Source organism: Callorhinus ursinus, unplaced genomic scaffold, assembly GCF_003265705.2.
Source record: "Callorhinus ursinus isolate GAN/ISIS: 27379988/994484 unplaced genomic scaffold, GSC_fseal_2.0 scaffold71, whole genome shotgun sequence".
Classification (NCBI taxonomy): domain Eukaryota; kingdom Metazoa; phylum Chordata; class Mammalia; order Carnivora; family Otariidae; genus Callorhinus; species Callorhinus ursinus.
This window is the reverse complement of record NW_027397133.1, coordinates 5,012,647-5,032,725: the sequence shown is the minus strand read 5'-3', so window position 1 is coordinate 5,032,725 and position 20,079 is coordinate 5,012,647. Positions and strand designations below refer to the sequence as shown.

Genomic DNA, 20,079 nt, shown 5'->3' with positions numbered 1-20,079 from the left:
GGGGGGCCTGGGCTCCTGGGTCTGAGGGAGGAGGGGCTGGGGGCCTGGGCTCCTGGGTCTGAGGGAGGAGGGGCTGGGGGCCTGGACTCCTGGGTCTGAGGGAGGAGGGGCTGGGGGCCTGGACTCCTGGGTCTGAGGGAGGAGGGGCTGGGGGCCTGGACTCCTGGGTCTGAGGGAGGAAGGGTTGGGGGCCTGGACTCCTGGGTCTGAGGGAGGAGGGGCTGGGGGCCTGGACCCCTGGGTCTGAGGGAGGAGGGGGCTGGGGGCCTGGACTCCTGGGTCTGAGGGAGGAGGGGGCTGGGGGCCTGGACTCCTGGGTCTGAGGGAGAAGGCGGCTGGTGACAGGATTCTGGGGTCCTACAGGCCTGGACCTTTGCTTCCCCAAGGGTTTGGGGCTCTGACTTTCTCCAGCTGTAACTCTCCTGAGGGTTAGGACTTTGCCTTCTTCTCTAGTCTGTCTCCAAAGCCTAGAAGAGAGCCTGAATGCTGCGACTCTGGGCTGATGGACACATGGGGGGAAGACAATGGCAGCTTACAATCCCCTCCTCACCCTCTGTCTCTCCTAGGTGGTTTCCTCAGCTCCCCCACGGCCCCCTCAGCTGAGTGCGTCCCCAGCTAAAGGCCGGCTGAAAGTGGTGAGTCAGGCACTGGTCTGAGGTGGGCAACTCAGGTCTTGTCCCGCCGCAGGGTTCCTCAGGGGCCCCCGGCCCAGCACTCACCCTTCGCGCCCATTGACAAGGTGCTGGGCAATCCTCTGCGCCTTCTCGTTCTCTTCCTTCGTTACCCCCCTCGCTGGCTTCCTGACGCTCCTTCCAGCATCCCAGGCATGTCTTACCCCAGGGCCTTTGCACCAGCTATTCTGTCTGCCTGGATTTCCTTTCCCCAGGCTCGCTTTCTCCTCTCCTCCTCAGGGAGGCCTTCCCTGACCACCCTGTTTTATTGATAATAAGACACCCCCCTCCCTCCAAGCCCCTTCCCTGCTGATTTCCATAGTTCTTTTCAGCACCTGGCAGAGGATATAGTCTGTTTCTCACCGTCAGCAGGGTCCCTTCGTCCTGAAGGTTAGGACTCTGTCCTCTCCGGTATGTCTCCAGAGTCTAGAACAGTGCCTGACACATAGCAGGTATACAGTGAAGAGGCGTTGAATGGATACTTTCAACTGGGTCTTCCCAGTAGCCTACAAAGTCAAAACTGTTCCCCTCTTCACTTTCCAGAGGAAGAAGCCTCAGAGAGGTGACCACACTCACCAAAACCTCACAGCCTGATACAGGAGAATCCGGTGTTGGGGCGGGGGGAGCTTAGAGAACCCTAAAATCATCTGCTTATTTTCTATGCAAGCCCCAGCCTTCTATCTCTCCCCCCACCCCTTACTTCCTATCCCAGGATTTTCTGAGCCCCTGGCCTGCTGGGGAGGGGCCTGACTCTGTTAGCATCTCAGGCTGAGCACATGCAAGATTCAATCAATACAGGGCCGTCTTCAAACAAACAGCTCAGGAAGTCCGGGAACATTATTCGACCGCAGCAAACAAGTGAGCCAGCAGGAAGGGGGGTGGCGGTGACACCAGCCAGGGAAGCTAAAAACAGATCCAGACCTGCAGCCAAAAGCAAATGGAAACATTAGGAGGCACTCAGCCGGCTCCCTGAGGACAATGAGGGGGACACAGCCCAAATGGCAGGCCGACGGGGGCATAGGGGCGCACCTTTGCCTAGGCTGGGCCCTCCGCCTGGCATGCCCTTTCCTCCGCTCCCCAAACCCTGCCCGATTCAAATCCCAGGCAACTCCTACCCTTTGTTCTTCAAAACACGCTGCAAGAGAGGCGGCCCCGGGAGGGGGTGGGGGGTGCCACTGCCCAGCAAAGTGACCGCCAGAAGGAGAATAGTTAACGTGTATAGTACTTGCTATACGCCTGGCACTGCTCTTAACGTATTGATTTAATTGTCATGACAACCCAGGGAGGTACGTACTGTTATGATCCCTATTATGCAGAGCCAGATGTGGAGGTCACCAGCTCAAGATGACAGAGTCGGGACCGGCCCCCAGGCCCCTGGCTCTAGACTCCAGACTCCATCCTCCAGTCCCGTGGGCCTCTGTTCTCCTGTCTGTGAAATGGGCACCATGCCGGTCCCTGCCGCATGGGGGCGAGGAGTGGGCTGCTGTGGGCACAAGGGCAAAGGGGGCCATGTCAGCGTGGCTGTGGTTTGCATAAGCTGTTCCCACACTGCTGTTCTCCGTCCGAGAAGCCCACCTCTAGGCAGCAAGCCCGTCATTCAGTGGGACCCGGCACCTTGCTGGCCTCTGGCGACCTGTCCCATCCTCACTGTCTCCATGCAGAGAATAGTGACAAGCCTGGCACGGGCCCTGCAAGTTCTGATGAAATGAGCAAGACTGGGTGTATGTAACCTGGGTCGTACCCCTCCCTGACCTCTCGGAAGCCCCCACTTGCCCCCCAGGGCCCCAAGAAAAAGCCAACACATTCTCTGCAGCCACAAGGCCTGGGGGATCTGACTCCTCCCCACCTCTGCACCCTCTCACCATACCCCCAACTCCTTTTCAGCAACAGTGGACCCCTGCTGTTCTTCTAACAGGCCAGCAAGCCCGCCGCCCACTGCAGGACCTCTGCCTACATCCTTCTTAATACTCAGCCTTCTGTTCACTTGCCTCCCCTTCCAAGAGGTCTTCCCCAGCCACTCCTATCTAGTCGCCCCACACTCTCCCCATGCCCGTTTCAGTTCCCTGAAGAACATCTAACACTCTCTGGATATTTCCTTGTCCGTGCACTGATTACTCATGGTAAGCTTCTTGCTCAGTACATCATCAGTTGCATGAGGACAGAGATTTGTCTACCTGGTTCATAGCTGTGTCTTCAGAATCTAGAATAGTGCCTGACACTGTAGATTCTCAGGAAATGTTTGTGGGATGGATGGATGGATGAAAGGATGGGTGGGTGGGTGGATGGATGGATAGGTAGGTGGGTGGGTGAATGGATGGATGGATAGATGCGTGGATGGATGGATGGATGGATGGATGGAGGGATGGGTAGATGGATGGACAAACAAAACTTCCTACTCAAGCCAGAGGTGCTAGGGGATAAAACAGCATGGACACTGGCCTTTCCTCCCCCTCCCCCCAGCCACCAACGTATTACCACTGTCCAGACCCATGAAATCAAAGATAGCTAGAGCCCTGCTCTGACGTTCCTTAATCTCCTCCCCTCCAGGCACCTCTGGCCCTCCCCAGACTTCAGGGCCCTCTTTCCTTTCCAAGAGTTAAGACTGTGGCCTTAGCCCCATGGCAAATCACCTCCAGCCCTCAGGCCAGGGAGGGAGCCCCAGGGTAAGTGTAGAGGCAGCTGGGGTCTGGGACTCCTGGGGGTGCGGGAAGGTGGGGATGGGGGGGCAGAAGGGAAACACTGGTCCTAGGAAATCAACAGCCCTTCTTCAAACTCTCTCCACTGCAGAAACTCCTAAGGGAAAAGTCACCCCTCCGGCTGCCCCTGGGGGGCCCATGATCGCTGCCCAGGCATGGGGGCCAGTGAGTCTACTCCACCCCAGCCCCAGCCAAGTTCCCTCCCTTGGCCTGGCCCTACCCTGTCCCCCAACCTGGCTGTGATACTATCTAACCCCCTTCTCTGCCTTGCAGGGCCCCAAATGTGCTGCTAAAGGGAGCCCCAGGAGCTAGAAGGGGTTTGTGAATAATAAACTGCCAAGCCTGGTTGTCCTCTGATATGTGGAGAAAGTGCAGCAGCCATTAGGGGGCAACTTGACCTGGGGGGGGTCCCTGAGGCCTGATCATCCCCCCCATTAATGCAGGGGTCTGGAGGGGCGAGTGGGGTACCCAGCTCCTCTGGATCCAGGAGTCCAGGCTCCCAGCCTCCTCCCTCAGACCCAGGAGTCCAGAGTTCCAAGTTTTCGGAGAATCAGGCAGTCATCCCTCTTTCCCCACGAATGCAAAAAAATTTTCTGGAACGAGATCCAGATATCCGAGTACTAAGGCCCTAGTCAAAAAGACCCCACGTTTCTTTAAGAGTCGTGCACCTGATCTTGCCCCAATGTTCTTTCCTCCATTCCACTCTGGGAGAAGGATCCCAGTGATTTCCAGTCCAAATCAAACTGAGGACATGTCTCCCCACCTCATCACTAATCTTGGAGGGACCCAAGCCTCCCTCCACTTCAGTTTAAGCCGGCCTGCACCCCCTGAGCCCAGCCCTGTGCCCAGCCCCAGGCTGGGTGAGGCTGGGCGAGGCTGGGCGCATATAGCAGTAATCACTGCCCCCTGGTGGCTCACAATCCAATGGGTGACATACAGTGATGACCCAGAGTGGGCAGGGCTAGGGGGGTGGGGGAGAAACGGGGCGCTACAGGAACCCAGAGTGGGCAGCTGAGCCAGCCTGGGAGGTCAGAGAGGACCTCCAGGAGGAGGCATCCAAGCTGAGACTGAAAAGAAGAGGAAAAGGTATCCCGGTGTAAAGGGAGCATGGAAGTCCATACCACAGATTTGTCCGAAGCAGCACAAGCCGGGGCAGAAAGGGAATTCATTGAGAGGACATGGGATTTCTCACAGATTCCTGGGAGCGATTAGAGAACCAGGACGGGAAAGTGAGCCGTGAAAGGCAAAGGAACCACCGGCATTGGGCTCCAGTCTGAGCCCAGCCCCGATCCCGCCACAGAACTGGTCTGATGAGGCTACACTGAGGCCCCGAGGACCCCTGAACACCAACCAGTCACCTCGCTGCCTCTGCTGCCCCAGCAACCGGCTGAAGGTGCTCTTCTCATGCGCTGTTGCTCAGAACAAATCACGCCAACACTTAGTGGTAAACACTAAGGATTTGGGGACAGGCTCAGGTGGGTGGTTCTGGCTCAGGGTGCAAGCAGGTGGCACCTGGTCCAGGGCCTCTGGGGCCTGGACAGATGGCTTTCTGCAATCAGACCTCTCCATGGGGTCGCCACACTTGCTAGCTTGGGCTTCCCCATGGCATGGCCGCCTAAGGCAGCCTGACTGCTCGTAGGGTGGCTGATGGCTTCGTGGGAGAGTCTCCCAGTGACCCTTTTCTACCTGATCTTGGGAGTCTTGCAGCATCGCTTCCGCCACATTCTCTTCTTGACAGGAGAGTCACAACATGGCACAGATATAAAAAGAGGAAGGAACGTAGCTTTCCCTGCTCTTGGGGGAGTATCGAGATCAGATTGTCAGAAAAGCATATGGAATGAGAGATTCTGTTGCATCCATCTTTGGAAAATACAATGTGTCCCAACCACAAGAGCGTAGAACCAACCAGTCCCTGCTTCTTTGGCATTATTCTATCCTAATTCTAAGTACAGTAGGGTTTAGGGGCGCCTGGCTGGCTCAGTCGGAAGAGCATGTGACTCTTGACCTTGGGATCGTGAGTTCAAGCCCGGTGCTGGGTGTGGAGATTACTTAAATAAATAGAAAACTTAAAAAAAAAAAAAGTTCTTATCTAAACTTTCCCTGCACAATAAACTGTTGTCGTCCAACCCAGAATGCATTTATACTGCCCCCCCCCAAGACAACACAGACTTGCAGTAGTTACATTTTCCAGCTGCTCTGGAATGCCTGGGGAGTCCCCATTCCCCAGCAAATGTGTCATGATCCCATATTCCACAAGCTGTGAACTAGTTTTAAAGTCAACCATCACACACTATGTAAAATAACGGGATAAAGGTACCGGAGTCCCCCTTATCCACAAGGGGAATGTTCCAAGATTGCTCCCGGACGCCCGAAACCAGACAGTATCCAACCCTGGATATACGGTATTTTTTAACTAGGGACTTAGGATTTGGCTATCTGTACGTACCTATGATAAAGTTTAATTTGCAAGTTGGGTACACTAAGAGATTAACAATAACAATAAACTAGAACAGTTATAACAATGTCCTGTAATTAGAGTTATGTGAATGTGGTCTCTTTCTCCAAATATCTTCTTGTACTAGACTCACCCTTCTTTTTTTTTTTAAGATTTTATTTATTTATTTGTCAGAGAGAGCACAAGCAGGGGGAGAGGGAGAGGGAGAAGCAGGCTCCCCGCTGAGCGAGGAGCCAGATGCGGGGCTCAATCTCAGGACCCTGGGATCATGACCTGAGCCAAAGGCAGACGCTTAACCGACTGAGCCACCCAGGCGCCCCTAGACTCACCCTTCTTGTGATGATGTGAGAAAATAATTGCCTACAGGATAAGATGTAGTGAGGGGAGTGGCACCAGCATTGTGACATATCCTCAGGGTACTCCTGCCCTTCTGACATATACATCAGGAGGAGGATCATCTGCTTCCAGACCACTGTTGACCGAAGGTAGCAAACCATGGAAAGGGAAACCGCAGATAGGCAGGGCTGCCACAGAGGAAAAATAAGGCTTGTTAATTAAAACGTGTAAGTGTATACACATGACACAGGACGGATGGGATCGGGAAATTCATATATTGCACAGATCTTGACTCCGCTCCTCATACCAAGCACTGTTCTAGGCGCTGGAGATACAGTGGTAAACAAAACAGTTTCCGTTCTCTTAGCACTTAGGTTCTACACAAGATAAGCAATAAAAAAATAAATACATGGCATCAGTAAGTGTTGCAGAGGAGAAACGTAATAAGGGAAATAGGAATCGCTGGGATAGCAGGAATTGCTATTTTAGATAAGATGGCCAAGGGAAACTGATGCAGTGATGTTGGAGAAGAGATTTGAAGCAAGTAAGGGAAGGAGCCGTGTGGGGCAGAATGTCCCCACAGAGGGAAGAGCAAGTGCAAAGGTCCTGAGGCCAGAACATGCCTGGCATTGGAGGAACAGCAAGGAAGCAAAGAGACCAATGGGGCAAGAACGGAGCTGGCAAGGGGGAAGAGAAAGAAAGACGGAGTCAGGGAGGTAACGAGGACCGGATCGAGGACCTCATGAGCCATGGAGTGGATTTTAGCTTTTACTGAGAGGAGCCCTGGAAGGATTCTGAGCAGAAGAGTGATGTGGGTTGACTCACATTTTAACGGGATCCCTCTGGCTGTTTTGTGGGAATAAATTGTAGGGGACAAGGGCAGATGACGTTCCAGTACTAGTTTCTGCAAGTCTGCGAGGGACTGTGGCTGCTATTTATGCCTTCCCTCCTTCATACACACTCCAGACGGTCCTTCCCCTTCGCCCAGAACCTTGGCCGGTTGGATTCTTGAGGCACGTGGGAGTGGGAGTAGCTGATGAGAGGGTGCCTACCAGAGTCCAGCCCAAGCAAGTAGGTGCACAAGCGGGAGCCAGAGAGCAGTGTTCTCTGGGGAACGGGTGTCCGGGGTCGCAGTGTGTGAGCTTGTCCCCGGGAGCACTTGGAGTTGTATTTGTCCATGAGTGAGTTTGTACCGTGTGTCCTGCGATGATCCAGGGAGCCTGCGTGCTCCAGACTCTCGAGCCCTGCAAACCTTCCCTGAGCACCTGCTCTGTGTCTGGCCTTTTGCTGGGGACACAGCAGTGACCAACAGAGACAGCGCCAGCCCTGCCCTCAGGGACCCACAGTCCAGTGGTGGGGGGCAGATTAATCCCCAGACAGGATGACCCAGAATGTGCAGGACTGGGGTGGGGGAGCCCAGGTGATTGAGGGAGCCTAGAGGGGGCACTTGACCTAGCCAGGGGATCAGGGAAGGCATCCTGGAGGAGGTGATGGTGCAGGTAATACTAAAAGGTCTCCTCTCCCAGTGTAACAATTGCTTTCCTGTATCACTGATGAATAAAGTAGCCTTGACCAGTCTGACCAATAACTCCCAAGCTGACCTGTAATCTAAGCCTTCCTTCTGTGCCCGGTGGGCAAAGCCATCTTACCAGTGACCCCCATTCTGGCCAGTGTCGAGGGCTAGTACTCCCTATAACCAGTGACATCTCTCCCTTCCCCCGCCCCCAGAGGATTTTGTCCCCATCAGATCTGGCTTGTGAGAAGCCTTGAGCAGTCGGGATCCGTGGGCCCCCCCCCCCCCCCACACCTGACCTGTGACCCTTCCTTCAGACCCCTGGCTCTGCTCCTCCCCACTGCCCTCAGGTGCCCTGGCCTGCTCCCCTCCCCCACTCACCTGCTCCCTCCAGCCTGATTCTCCTCCCATCCCCCCCCCCAAGGTTGGGAGGGAGTGGAGGGGAGAGGAAGGGAGGAAGGGGGGTGGCATTCCTGGGATTCCCGGGATGAGGGGAAGAGAGGGAGGGCTCCACGGAGGAGAGTCAAGGGAAGAGCACCCCACTGCACTCCCTGCCCCCCACCCTCATCACAGAGTCCTGGACTGAACTCAGGTTTGAAGACCATTAAATTTAAGAGATTGAACTGATGGGTTCCAGGCCACTGGTCAGACAGGAAAGCAGCCCTGAGCGTGGCTACAGGGGAGGCCTCACAAGGCATACAGGAAGAAGCTGTTCTAGGCCACTGATCAAGCTGGGCACCACTGGTTGTACTGGGAAAGGCCAGTGCATGCCCTAATGGCCCCCAGTCAGAATGAGGGGGAGAGGGTCCACGGCCGTGCGCTGAGGTCCCAGCCCAGGACACTGGTTAGACTGGTCTGTCAGGCCACCGCCGGGGGCACTGGTCAGCCTGAGCCAGGCAGCCCAGGGCTTGGGGGCAGAGGGAGCCCCGCTCCGGGCCCAGCGCTGGGAGGTCCACTCCGGGCAGTGGGAGGTCCTGGCGGGGCGCCCGGGTTTGGGGGGGGGAATCAAGGGGGGGGCCGGGAGGGCGGGGCGGGGCGGGGCGGGGCTGCCAGGGGCGGGGCCTGGTCGCTCCCAGCCCCCGGGGCCGCCGAGCTGCAGCCCGGGCAGTCGCCGCCGCCGCCACCGCGAACATGGAGCCCCGGGACGGCCGGGCCCGGGCGCGCAGGGCCCCGCGGCTGCTGGTGCTCGCGCTCCTGCTGGGGGCGCACCCAGGTATGGCTCTGGCGGGGCGCAGGGCGCGACTGGGGGCGGACCCCGGGAAGGGAAGGGGTAAGGGGCTTTCATCGAGCCCAGGAAGCCAAACCTGGGACCCCCCCTCCCCCCGCCCCGAGGAAGAGGGATACGGGAGCATGGGGGATACCCCTCCCAATGTGAGACCTGGGGACAGCCAGGCAGAGGGGCTGGGCATGGCACAGCAGTGGATTAGACAGCGCGGGAGAAGTCAGCCCCCTCCAAACTCGGGACCAAGGAGTGAGGAGGGCCCTCAGCCCCTGGAATCTGGGTCTCGAGACTCCTGCTCCCTCAGACCCAGGAGTCCGGGCCTCCAGTGGCTGGAGCGGCTTCCTCCAGGACACAGGAGACCCAAACCCCAGGGCTTCCCTTGGAAAGGTTCTCAGGTTCTGCAAGGGTCAGGGACCCTGTGGCTAGAACCCCGTGAGTCACGTGCTCTTGAGGGTTCCCCCAACCTGGATTCAGGGCCCAGACTCTATAAAGAACCCACCTCCCTCATGGACGAGCTGGAGCATTGGCCCTAGGCAGTGATGATGGAACAGAGTGTTTCCGAGTGACAGGGCCTCCCCTTCCTGGGGCCCCAGATAAATCCACACACCTGTGTGGTGGTGGGAGGGGAGGAGGCCCAGAGGGGCTGGCAACAGAGGGACAGAGAGATGGGGGAGATTAGGGCACAGAGATCTCTCCATCTGTCCTCCTGTCTGTTACTCAGACCAGCCCCAGGCACTAGCCTGGCCCCACACCCCCTCCCCTGGGACAGGCCTGGGCCAGAGGTGGGTGCCTGGGAATCCAGGCCCCTGGCACAAGCTTGGTAAATAGTGGGTCCCCAGGGGCAGGGCTGGTCAAGCTGGGCGGCGAAGGGAAGGGAGGTTCTAAGAAGTGAGAGCTGATGCCAGGATGCCAGCGCAGAGGGTGAGAGAGCACAGTTTCCCCAATGGCAACAGCTCTATCTGCCAGGATCCTGGGATGGGAGTCCAGGCCCCCCCCCAGCACTCCCCCCCACTCCCACCCCCACCCCACCCCCCAGCTCCCTTCTGCCTCAGGACCCAGGCTCCTGGGCCTCACCCCTCTCCTATTCGGAGGGGACACACCTTACCCCCTTCCCTGCTCCATCAAAGAGGCAGAGGGGCCAAGGGGCGGGTAGGGGGTTCTGGCGCCAGGCTGGGCAGGTCTGGGCCAGCCTGTCCCTCCCACATTCCTGAAACCTGCCCAGCCCTGTCCCCCCTTACCGCCCCCACACACCCATACCTCAGCTGCAGGCTCAGCCCCAGCCCCCTGACTCATGACAAGAGACCCAGGGCCTGAGAGGGATGGAGACAGAGTGCCAGGCTGACGGAGAGGCAGAGACTGGGGACTAGAGGTGGGAGACCCAGAGTGAGAGACACACAGGCAGAGATGGAGAGAAATCTATCCCTGGCACCATGCCAGGCTCTGCGCAGGGGTGCTGGAGGCCAAGGGATGAGCCAGGGCTGGCCCTGCCCTTGAGGGGCGGCTGGTCTAGTGAGAAGAGCAAGGACAGGTGCAGTTTTACCCCCAGGAGGATTGGACAGAGGGCCCTACATGGTCCAGGGGGGGAGCCCTTAGTTCTGTGAGGAGAGAGATGGAGAGAAATGCTGATGGATTTGCAAGCCCAGAGATGCAGACATGAGAGATGGAGGGAGGCAGGACCTGGAGCGGAGGGATAGGGGGCTGAGGGTCGGGACTGTGTCTGAGGGAGGAGGGGGCTGGGGGCCTGGACCCCTGGGTCTGAGGGAGGAGGGGCTGGGGGCCTGGACTCCAGGGTCTGGGGGAGGAGGGGCTGGGGGCCTGGACTCCAGGGTCTGAGGGAGGAGGGGCTGGAGGCCTGGACTCCTGGGTCTGAGGGAGGAGGGGCTCAGAGGCAGAGAGAGCTCAATGGCCCTCCTGCAGGTGCCCAGGCTGAGGAGCGCTTGTCTGGGTCCTCCCTGGTGGAGGTGATGAAGGGGGAGCCCGTCGCCCTGAACTGCACCGCCTTGGGGGCCCACGACCATTTTGTGCTGGAGTGGTTCCTGGTAAGTGCTGCAGGCTGGGGGCCAGAGGGTGGCCAAGGGGGCTGGGAGTCGGGGCACTGGCAGGGCTGCGCACATTCATCCCCTCATCAGAGCCCAAAGGACCGAAGAGCTCCATCCAGCTGCCTTTACATTTTACAGGTGGGGAAGTTGAGGCCAAGCAAGGGGAAGGATTCTGCAAGGTCCCCTGGTGTCTGGGCACAGCTGAGACTGGAAGGAAGATGCCCCCTTCGGAGCGCAGGCTCTTGAGAGAGAACATTCAAAGACAGGGGAGGATATAGTTGGGGGGGGGGAGACTAAAGGAAAAGAAAGAAAAGAGGAGATAAGCGGCCAAGGGACAGGGGGGCGGGAGAGGGAGACAGAGGAGGAGAGAGAGGAGCAGAGCAGGATGGAGAACGAGGGACCTAGAGAGAGGAGACAGCCCCACGGGGCCCTGGGAACAGGGCCCAGACCAGAGGGAGGTGACGCGAGGAGAGAGACGACCCGCAGGACGGTGGGGGAGGGCAGGCCAGGCCGCTCTGGCGCTGAGGCCCGCCCCGCCCACAGGCAGACCGCTCCGGGGTCCGCCACCACCTGGCCTCGGCCGAGGTGCAGGGCTCCGAGCTCCAGGGCGGGGTGCACGACTCCCGGGGCCGCAGCCCCCCATACCAGCTGGACTCCCGGGGCCGCCTGGTGCTGACCGAGGCCCAGGTGGGCGACGAGCAGAACTACGTGTGTGTGGTGAGGGCGGGCGCGGCGAGCACCGAGGCCACCACGCAGCTCCGCCTGTTCGGTGAGCGTCTGTCTGCGGGCACCCCGGAAAGGGAGGGCAGGTGAGAGCCTGGGAAAGGGGCGCCTGAAGGTACCGTCTCCCCCACAGCGAAACCGGAGGCCACGGAGGTCCTCCCCAACAAAAGGATCCTGTCCGTGGTGGATGACTTTGCCCAGGAGGTACCTCGGACGGGACCCTGATTCCAGGGTCCTGGGGGAGGAAGGGGCTCGGAGGTTTGCACTCCTGCGTCCTGGGGGAGCACAGGGCTGGGGGACCCAGGCTCCTGTATCTGAGCGCGGAGAAGTCCTGAGGAAAGAGGGGGCCGAGGCTTCAGAGTCCTGGGTCAGAGCCCAGGGCCATGCCTGTGTCTGTCTCAGATCGCCACCTGCAACAGCCGCAACGGAAACCCCGTCCCCGAGATCACGTGGTATCGCAACGGGGAGCCGCTCCGGATGCCCATGGAGGTGAACGCAGGTGAGCCCAGCTGGCCGTGGGATGGAGCTGGGTGGCGGTCCAGGCTGGCTGACCGCCTCCTCCCTCTCTGCCAGACGGCTACATGACCAGCCGCACGGTCCGGGAGGCCTCGGGCCTGCAGTCCCTCATCAGCACCCTCTACCTGCGGCCCCGTAAGGCCGACCAGGACGCCAGCTTCCACTGCTCGGTGAACTACCAGCTGCCCACGGGCCGGCGCGGCCGCCTGGACAGCCCCACCTTCCGCCTCAGCCTGCACTGTGAGTCCATGCGGGTCCTGACCTCCCCGACCTGGGACCCTCCAAGCCAGCCAGCGGTGCGCCCTGACTTGGGACCCCCCTCCCGCACCCTGAACCCCACGGAGTCTCACGGCTAAACGTGCTCCACACACTCTCACACCGAACTGGGTCCTGGAATCTCGCCCTGACCTGCCACCCGCACTGACCTCTGACCCTTGGCTGGTACTCTCAGCTCAACCTCTGACCTCTGGTCCCTGATCTCAGACTAAGTGTGAACCTGAGCTGTGAAAGATAAGACCTCTGCCCTTTGACCAACCACAGCCTGCCCCTGGATTGCGGCACTGACCTCTTTCCCTTAACCCAGCCCCTGCCTTTTTACCCTTGACCCAACCTACCCTTGACCCTGATCATGAGTCTGCCCTGACGTGTCCGTCCCTCTTGCGCTTTCCCTTAGATCCCACGGAGAACGTGGATTTCTGGGTGGGCAGCCCGTCCACCACCGAGGGCTGGGTACGCGAGGGTGACTCTGTCCAGCTGTTTTGCCGGGGGGACGGCAACCCCAGCGTGGAATACATATTTTTCCGCCTTCAGGTGACTCACCCCATCGTTCCTTTGGCAGTCCCGGCCCCTGACCTCTGTGACATATTGGCCTCCACCAACTTCTGACCTTTCACCTGGGTGGCCCCTGGCTTAGTAAGGCACCTGACTGGTGACCCAGGAGCTAACGGGACCTCTGAGCCCGGAGTTGAGAGCGTCCTAACTTAGCGTGATACCTGACCTGGGGGACCCCTGGCCTCGAAGGGCCTCTGCCCCCTTCCTTGAGGGGGCCCTGACCCTAGTATGACACTAACTTGGTGACCCCTGGCCTACAAGATGACTGACTCTGACCCGGGTGGCCCCCACCTAGCATGACCCTGCCGGCCCAGGGCGGCGCCTGAGCCGGGTTCCTCATCCCTGGTCACCCAGGACAAGCAGGAGGACGTGCTGAAAACAAATCTTGAGGGGAACTTGACCCTGGAGGGGGTTCAGCGGGGCCAGAGCGGGACCTACGGCTGCAGGGTCGAGGACTACGACGCTGCCGAGGACGCGGTGCTCTCCAAAACCGCGGAGCTGCGCGTGGCCTGTGAGCGTCCCGGGAGAGCGGGCAGGGGGGGCCCTGGCACCAGCGGCCTCCTGGCCCTCACCCCCGCAGCCCCACCGCCAACCCTTTCTCTCCATTTCTGTGGTCCTTCCTGGTCCGGATGGTCCCATCCGCCCCCAGGTGCCTGCCCCAGCCCCCTCTGGTCTCCCACACAAGGCAGCCGGAGAGCTCATTCCAAAGCACAGACCTGCCTGCCCCCAGCTCCGAACCTCCCATGGCTCCCCAGTGCCCCCCAGGAGAAAGGCCACATGATCCACCCCGGCCTTCAAGGCCCACCTGGCTGGCTTCACCTCTGGCTGACCCTGCTCCCCACCCAGGCATTCTCCTCATCCCAGCCAAGCCCCTCTCCTCGTTTTTAGGTCAACGCCTCTGCTTTCCACGTTCCATGTCTAGCCGGTCTTCAGGGTCCCAGTCTTCTAGAAAACCTTCTTAGTCTGCTCGCGCCCGAGTCCTGGGCAAAGGCTCTGTTCCTCCTTGGCACTCCTTCTGCCTCCTTTCCTGGGGCTAGACCCTGTGGCTGGGGTCGGAGAGACATCTGTGAACAACACAGCCCAGTCCCCGCCTTCTCAGAGCTCCCAGCCCAGTAGGGGAGACAGGTGGTAGAGGGCGAGCAAGGCGCTTTGAGTAGTGATGGGGCATCTACAGGGGCTAACACAGAGTGAGGGGGTAAGGGATTGGCTGGGTGAGTGGGGACTGTTTTAGACGGAGGATGTCACAGGCTCCGTCCCGTCCTGGGAAGCAGATTCTGGCTCGGAGAGCTGCAGGCAGGAAGTTTATGGGAAATGCCTTGGGATCCACATCTACGGAGGCTGAGGAAGGGAAGGAAGCAGGATTGGGCAGAGGCAGAAAACGGGCTGCAAAAGCCTCAGTAGGCCCTGCAGGGCACTGGGAAGCTGGCCTTCATAATTGTCCCCAGTTGGGGCGAGGGGACTGGGCCTTTCTGCCCCCATGTCAACCAGTCATTGCACGTGGGCCGCCCAAGGAAGGGGGCATGACCTTGAGCGAGGGGCTCTCTGCAGCTGAGGCAGTTCCCAGAGAGGGCCGACAGCTGAGGGCTGACAGCTGACATCCTTCTCAGCAGCTGAGGGGATAAATCCTTCAGTGCCGGAGGGGAAAGCTGAGTGTCCACAACGGGGTGTCAGAGGGGCCTCTCTGAGAAGGGGCCGTTTGAGTAGGAAACCAAAGTATGGAATCAGAAATATGAAGAGCCCGAAGAGGCGCTTCCAGGCAAAGGGATCAGCAAGTGCAAAGGCCCTGAGGCAGGACCCAGCTATGGCATACTGGAGAAAAACGGCAAGAGAGTAGGGTAGCTGGAGCTCGGGACAAAGGTGCGGGGGATGAAAAGTGAAGTTGAGGAGGTAGGCAGAGGTCAGACCAGGCAGGCTCCTGTAGGCTTGGTCAAGGAATTTGGCCTCTATGCCAAGGGTTTTGGGCTGAGGGCAGGGCGGACCAGTGTGTGTTTTGAAAAGATCCATCTGGCAGCTCGGTGGGGGGATAGACTGGAGGGGTGGAGAATCCCGGCCAGCAGGGAGACCCAGTGAGGAGGTGGCTGCCGTGGTCAAGGCCGTTGGTCCTGGAGGTCAGAGATGGCGAGAAGTGGGAGGGTCCGTTTCGGAGGCAGAGCAGACAAAACTGGCTGAAAAGATGGGTGATGGGCTCTGGGTGGTAAGTCAGAGAAGGAACACCTCACACCTCCCCAGTCGTGCATTAACTGTGGGCCCAGACGTCCGCTCAGGAGGAAGATGGTTGAGTTAACCATGGGTCCTGGAGTTGGATTTGGGCTCCAGACTTGGCCTGGATGGGAGTGTGGCAAGCTCGTGGAAGTGGGGGAGAACCTGGAGGAGCACTGACAGGCTCTGCTTCCGTGTGCATTCACGTCTGCACCCCCAACAGACCTGGAGAGCCCCTAACCGCATGGCTGAGGGTCGGGGGAAGGTGACAGCCTGTCCCCCCCTCCAGACCTGGACCCCCTCGAGCTCAGCACTGAGGAGGAGCTTTCCTTATACTTGGGCAACAGCACAACCGTGAACTGCTCCGTGCGAGGGCTGCCCACCCCCGCCCTGCGCTGGACCAAGGTGAGAAGGAGAAAGGAGCCCCCAGCCCTGGAACCCTCGGCCCCGTACCCTCGACCCTGCCCCTCACACCCGCCTGGCCTCCCCCCTTCTCTCCCTGCCAGGACTTCGTCCCCCTGGGGAACGGCCCCACCCTGTCGCTGAGCTCCATCACCTTCGATTCGGCAGGCACCTACGTCTGTGAGGCCTCCATGCCCACGGTCCCCCTCCTCAGCCGCACCCAGAGCTTCAAGCTGCTGGTCCAAGGTTTGGGCTGGGGCAGGTTTGGATGGGGACCGTGGAGGGGGGGGGCTGTGGGGGTGGGGGCCAGGACAAACGGCTGGTCCCTCTGTCTGCTATTCCTCTCCCCTCTCTCCTTCTCTTCCTCTCCTCCTCCTTCCCCTTCTCCGATGGAGGATGGACCTCCTGCTCTTCCCCGCCCCCCACCCCCAGGGCCACCTCAGTTAAGCCCAGAAGAGCCTCAGCCCCAGACAGGGGACAGCTGGAAAGAAGGAGAAGAAGTCAGGCTGGTCTGCTCTGCCCGCGGGTATCCAGAGCCCAAACTCAGCTGGAGCCAACTGGGAGGCAGTGTAAGGGACTGTCCTCTCCACCCTGAGCCCCGCGGGACCCAGGCACCCCTCCCCAAGCCCCTCGGGGGACCCTGCCCCCTTCGCCGATCCAAGCATTGTGCCCCTCCACTTCCTGGGGGACTGGACTGTCTTCACCTCTGCCCTCGCCCCAGCCCTCGATCCCAGGGGCCGGGGCTAACCCCAGCCTCCACAGCCAGCGGAGCCGGCCCTCAGAGGGCACGGCTGGGTGAGCAGCTCCCTGACCCTGAAGGTGACCAGTGCCCTGAGCAGAGAAGGTGTCTCCTGCGAGGCCTCCAACACCCACGGGAAGAAGCAGCACGTCTTCCACTTCGGCTCTGGTGAGGAGCTGCGGGGGTGGGAGGAGGCTGCCTGCGGGGCCGACAGGGCCCTGCCGGCTGACCGCCGCCCCCCGCCCTGTCCCCGCAGTGACCCCCCAGACTGCCCAGGCCGGCGTCGCTGTCATGGCCGTGGCCGTCAGCGTGGGCCTCCTGCTTCTGGTTGTGGCTGCCTTCTATTGCATGAGACGCAAGGGTCGCTCCGGCTGCTGCCAGCAGGGGGAAAAGGGGGCTCCGTGAGTGGCCTGCAACCTTGGAATTGACCTCTGCAACCCCACCCCATCCCTACACCCACCTCTGACCTCACCTCCCACCTCGAGCCCAAAGCCAGCCCATGACCAGCCCCAACCGCATCCCGTCCTCAACCCCAAACCCAAATACGTCCCCAACCCCAGCCCCATCGCCAAATGAAACGCAGTCCCCGTCTCCAACCTCAGACCTAATCCATAGCAACACCCAACCCATAACCATGCCCAAACCCATTCCCAAGCCCTGCTGCAGCCCATCCGAAGCCCGGGTCTCCTCCATGACCCCAACCTCATCCCCATCCCCAACCCCAGACCCGGTTTATAGCCAACCTCAAATCTGTCCTCTGCCCCTCCGACGCTAACCGTGTCTCCATCCTCAATGCCAATCCCCAACCCAGCTCTAACGTCACCCTGAACCCCGGCGTCTCCCTCAACTGCATCCCCAGCCCCAGGGCCCCTCCCTCCCCATCTCGCTCCCGTTCCTTACTCCAGTTCCATCTCCATCTATCCTCTCCGGGCCCCATCACGTGGCCACCCGCCACTCCAATCCGCAGCCATCCCCAAACCCATCCCTGGAGCTGACCGCCTCCAACTCCGACAGCAGCCTACCCACCCATCCCTAGTCCCGATGCCATTACCACTCCCACCCCCCCCCCCCCCCCCCCCCCCCCCCCGGGCATCCCCCCCCCCCACTCCCCCCCCCCCCCCCCCCCCGCCCCAGGCCACCTGGGGAGCCCCAGCTGAGCCACTCAGGGTCAGAGCGGCCTGAGCAGACGGGCCTTCTCATGGGAGGTGCCTCTGGAGGAGCCAGGCATGGCAGCGGGGGCTTCGGAGATGAGGTGGGTGAGGGCCCTGGCACCCTGAGGGTGGGGGGGGCGCCGCGGGGGGGGTGGGGGGACAGCCCCTGTGGGGCCCGGGCCCAGGCTGACCTCTCCATCTCCTCCCAGTGCTGAGCCCGAGGACCTCCAAGAGACTCTACTGGACCTGACATCAGAGAATCAGCCTCAGATAACCAGCCCTGCGCACGCCTCCGCCTGCCCCCACCTTCCCTCTTCCCCCTCCGCCCCCCCCTTCCCTTCCTTCCTCTGCAGGCTGGGCAGGGACCTACAGCAGCTACTGCTTGAAAGGGAGGGAGGGAGGGTGGGTAGGAGGGGACCTTCCTCCAGGGAATGTGACTCTCCCAGGCCCCAGAATAGCTCCTGGACCCGAGCCCAGGCCCTGGCCCGGGACCGGACAAGGCTCCAAGGCTCTGAGGGTCGGTTGGCCAGGGCGATTTTTACCTCCTGCCTGCCTCGCTGGTCCCCCGCCCCACCTGACATCCTACTGCATAGTCTGACACTGGATCCCCACCCCTGCCCCCCCACCCCCACCCTGTCATCTGTGGACACTGGAGTCTGGAATAAATGCTGTCTGTCACATCACACCATGCTGTGGCCAGAGCTTCCTCTGGGGGACGGGAGGAGAAGCGGGCGCAGGTGATGCTCCCCTCCCCCGCCCTTGCAAGACCTGGGAGAAGTCTGATGTCATGGAGAAAGAAATTAGAGCAGAGAGAAACTCTGCTTGCTGGCCAAGGGTGGAAAAGAGAGGTGCCCAGGGCCCAGAGGGTGTTAAGTGCCTGCTTTGGAGGGTAGGGTGCTGTTCCCTTAAGTAAAATCCTCAGTCTTTCTTGCAGAGCCCAAATGGGAATTGAAGCTGCAGGACGGAGCAAAAGCTTTCTCTGAGCTGCGGAGTGGATGGAATTAGGGATGGAGCCGCCCCCTCTGAGAAAGGCAGGGTGCCTGCCTCTGAGGATTCCCTAGGGGAGGAGGGGTGACTTGGAAGAACCCACAAAAGGGTTTCCGGGGCAGAAAAGAGTGAGGCCAGTTCGAGAGACTTACTGAGGAGGTCGAGGAAGAGAGCGATTTGAGAGAGAGATGGAAAGACGGGGAGATGGGGGGATGGACTGCAGAAGCCCAGCGATGAGACCCCGAGGGTCAGATGGACAGAGATTTGGGGAGAGAGAGGCAGAGACAGGCAAATAAGGACAAAGAGAGAAACAGAACTGGGACTCAAAGATCACTACAGTCAGCAATTTGAAGAAAAAAGGTTAGAAGGAGCAGCTGAGAAGGAGGGGGGAGGGGGGTGGGGGGGGGCTGTGGGACCTGGGCTCTCACACTTGGGCAGTGGAGGGGCTGCTGTAAGGCATGTGTGCGCCAGGAGCTCTCTGCACTCAGACCTTAGGTCTCCGGCAAGTGACTCGGCTTCTTTGTCCTCAGCTTGCTCATCCACAAAATGGACAAAGTGGGATCTGTCACCCTGGGAAGGTGGCGAGCTGCTATGGGAGCCTCCTGGTTAGGGGACTGAGCCCATGCCCAGGGTCCCCAGAGCAGAAGAGCTCACAGCCTGATTGAAGATGCTCAAATCCCACTGTTTATTGAATTAGTTTAAAACAAATGAGAGAAACTGGAGAAAAAGAGGGTGCGGGTTAGCACACTTAGATCAATCAGGGCAAAAGTGATCAAGGTCCCCACTGCCTGAGTTTTGGGGTACACACGGCTCCAGAGCCCTGTCTCATCGTGGTGTGGTTCTGATGCCCACAGTGGAGGGTGAACCAGGGGGTTCCGCACCCCAAAGGTGCCAGGGCCACGGCGGGGGGGGGGGGGGGGGGGTGCAAATGCTCTTGGCCATGACGGTAGCTGGCTGAAAACATGCTTGGCAGCCATGGCTTTTTACTGCATGGCTTGGGCACAGGACTCAGGGAACAGATCTGGAGTCAGCAGCAGGAAGAACCTCATCGACACATGGACCTTGGGGCTTACTCGATCCTTCCATCCTTCCCATCTATGTTCAGATCATTCTTAACATGTCTACCAGGCCCCGTTAGTTGCTTCTGAAAAAACCATTCTTTATTTCATCTCTCTGCCTCCTTATTCATGTGGCTTTCTTGTTTTCTATATGGCAGAAATGACTATCCTTTTTTTAAAAAAATACAGCAGACACAAGAGAGTTGTTGAGAGAATTTGATAAGATAACTGTGGAAAGTGTTTATACAAAGCCTGGCACAGAGTATGTTTTCAGAACATGTTTATTATTAGTAGTATCATCATCCAAGGAAAATGGAGGGTCAGAGAGAAAAGCAAAATAGGGTCCCTTGGTCCAGGGAAGGGACCAGGTGGAGAGAGAGACCCTGTAAGAACAGACATTGGTGAGGGAGGACCTGGGGAGCTAGAGGGGGGTGAACAGATGGCGGGGAGGGGAGAGAGGGACCCCAGGAATGAAGGGGTTCTCTATGCTCAGCACCTGGTCCCTGACTTAACGAGGGGAGGGTCCTGGCCTGCCTCCCAG

General features: G+C 59.6%; 2 protein-coding genes and 1 long non-coding RNA gene across 9 annotated transcripts in view; 2 read left to right on the top strand and 1 right to left on the bottom strand.

Moving 5' to 3' along the window:
* CBLC (Cbl proto-oncogene C) overlaps positions 1–7,870 on the top strand; it is an 18,749-nt gene extending 10,879 nt beyond the window's left edge. For 3 of the 7 annotated variants that reach the window (XM_073886579.1, XM_073886580.1, XM_025850035.2), the window contains 3 exons: positions 567–635; positions 3,219–3,334; positions 3,432–7,870. In XM_073886579.1, coding sequence (XP_073742680.1) covers positions 567–635; positions 3,219–3,334; positions 3,432–3,468 — 222 coding nt within the window. In that variant the 3' untranslated portion in view covers positions 3,469–7,870. Of the gene's footprint in view, positions 1–566; positions 636–3,218; positions 3,335–3,431 lie in introns of those variants that run through there. The other 4 variants (XR_012376373.1, XR_012376372.1, XM_025850037.2 and 1 more) reach the window with 4 other exon arrangements.
* On the bottom strand, positions 1,456–2,089 carry LOC141371423 (uncharacterized). The gene is made up of 2 exons (XR_012376376.1): positions 1,966–2,089; positions 1,456–1,592 (listed from the first exon to the last, which is right to left on the bottom strand). It is a non-coding gene; the product is annotated as an uncharacterized lncRNA (long non-coding RNA).
* Positions 7,871–8,746: 876 nt separating the features above from the next.
* On the top strand, positions 8,747–18,172 carry BCAM (basal cell adhesion molecule (Lutheran blood group)). The gene is made up of 15 exons (XM_025849774.2): positions 8,747–8,884; positions 10,811–10,932; positions 11,476–11,701; positions 11,789–11,859; positions 12,058–12,154; positions 12,229–12,411; positions 12,845–12,981; positions 13,357–13,513; positions 15,491–15,606; positions 15,708–15,849; positions 16,036–16,172; positions 16,366–16,510; positions 16,599–16,743; positions 17,477–17,594; positions 17,703–18,172. The coding sequence occupies exons 1-15, from the start codon at positions 8,803–8,805 to the stop codon at positions 17,706–17,708; spliced, it is 1,884 nt and encodes a 627-aa protein (XP_025705559.1). The 5' UTR covers positions 8,747–8,802; the 3' UTR covers positions 17,709–18,172.
* Positions 18,173–20,079: the final 1,907 nt, after the last annotated feature.

What these genes read in the sequence shown, in the direction of transcription:
- BCAM (XM_025849774.2), top strand. Translation starts at nt 8,803, where the DNA reads ATGGAGCCCCGGGACGGCCGGGCCCGGGCGCGCAGGGCCCCGCGGCTG. An exon ending in TGGATGACTTTGCCCAGGAG is followed by an intron (nt 11,860 to 12,057) that starts GTACCTCGGACG and finishes TGTCTGTCTCAG; the next exon opens with ATCGCCACCTGCAACAGCCG. An exon ending in CCGCCCTGCGCTGGACCAAG is followed by an intron (nt 15,607 to 15,707) that starts GTGAGAAGGAGA and finishes TCTCCCTGCCAG; the next exon opens with GACTTCGTCCCCCTGGGGAA.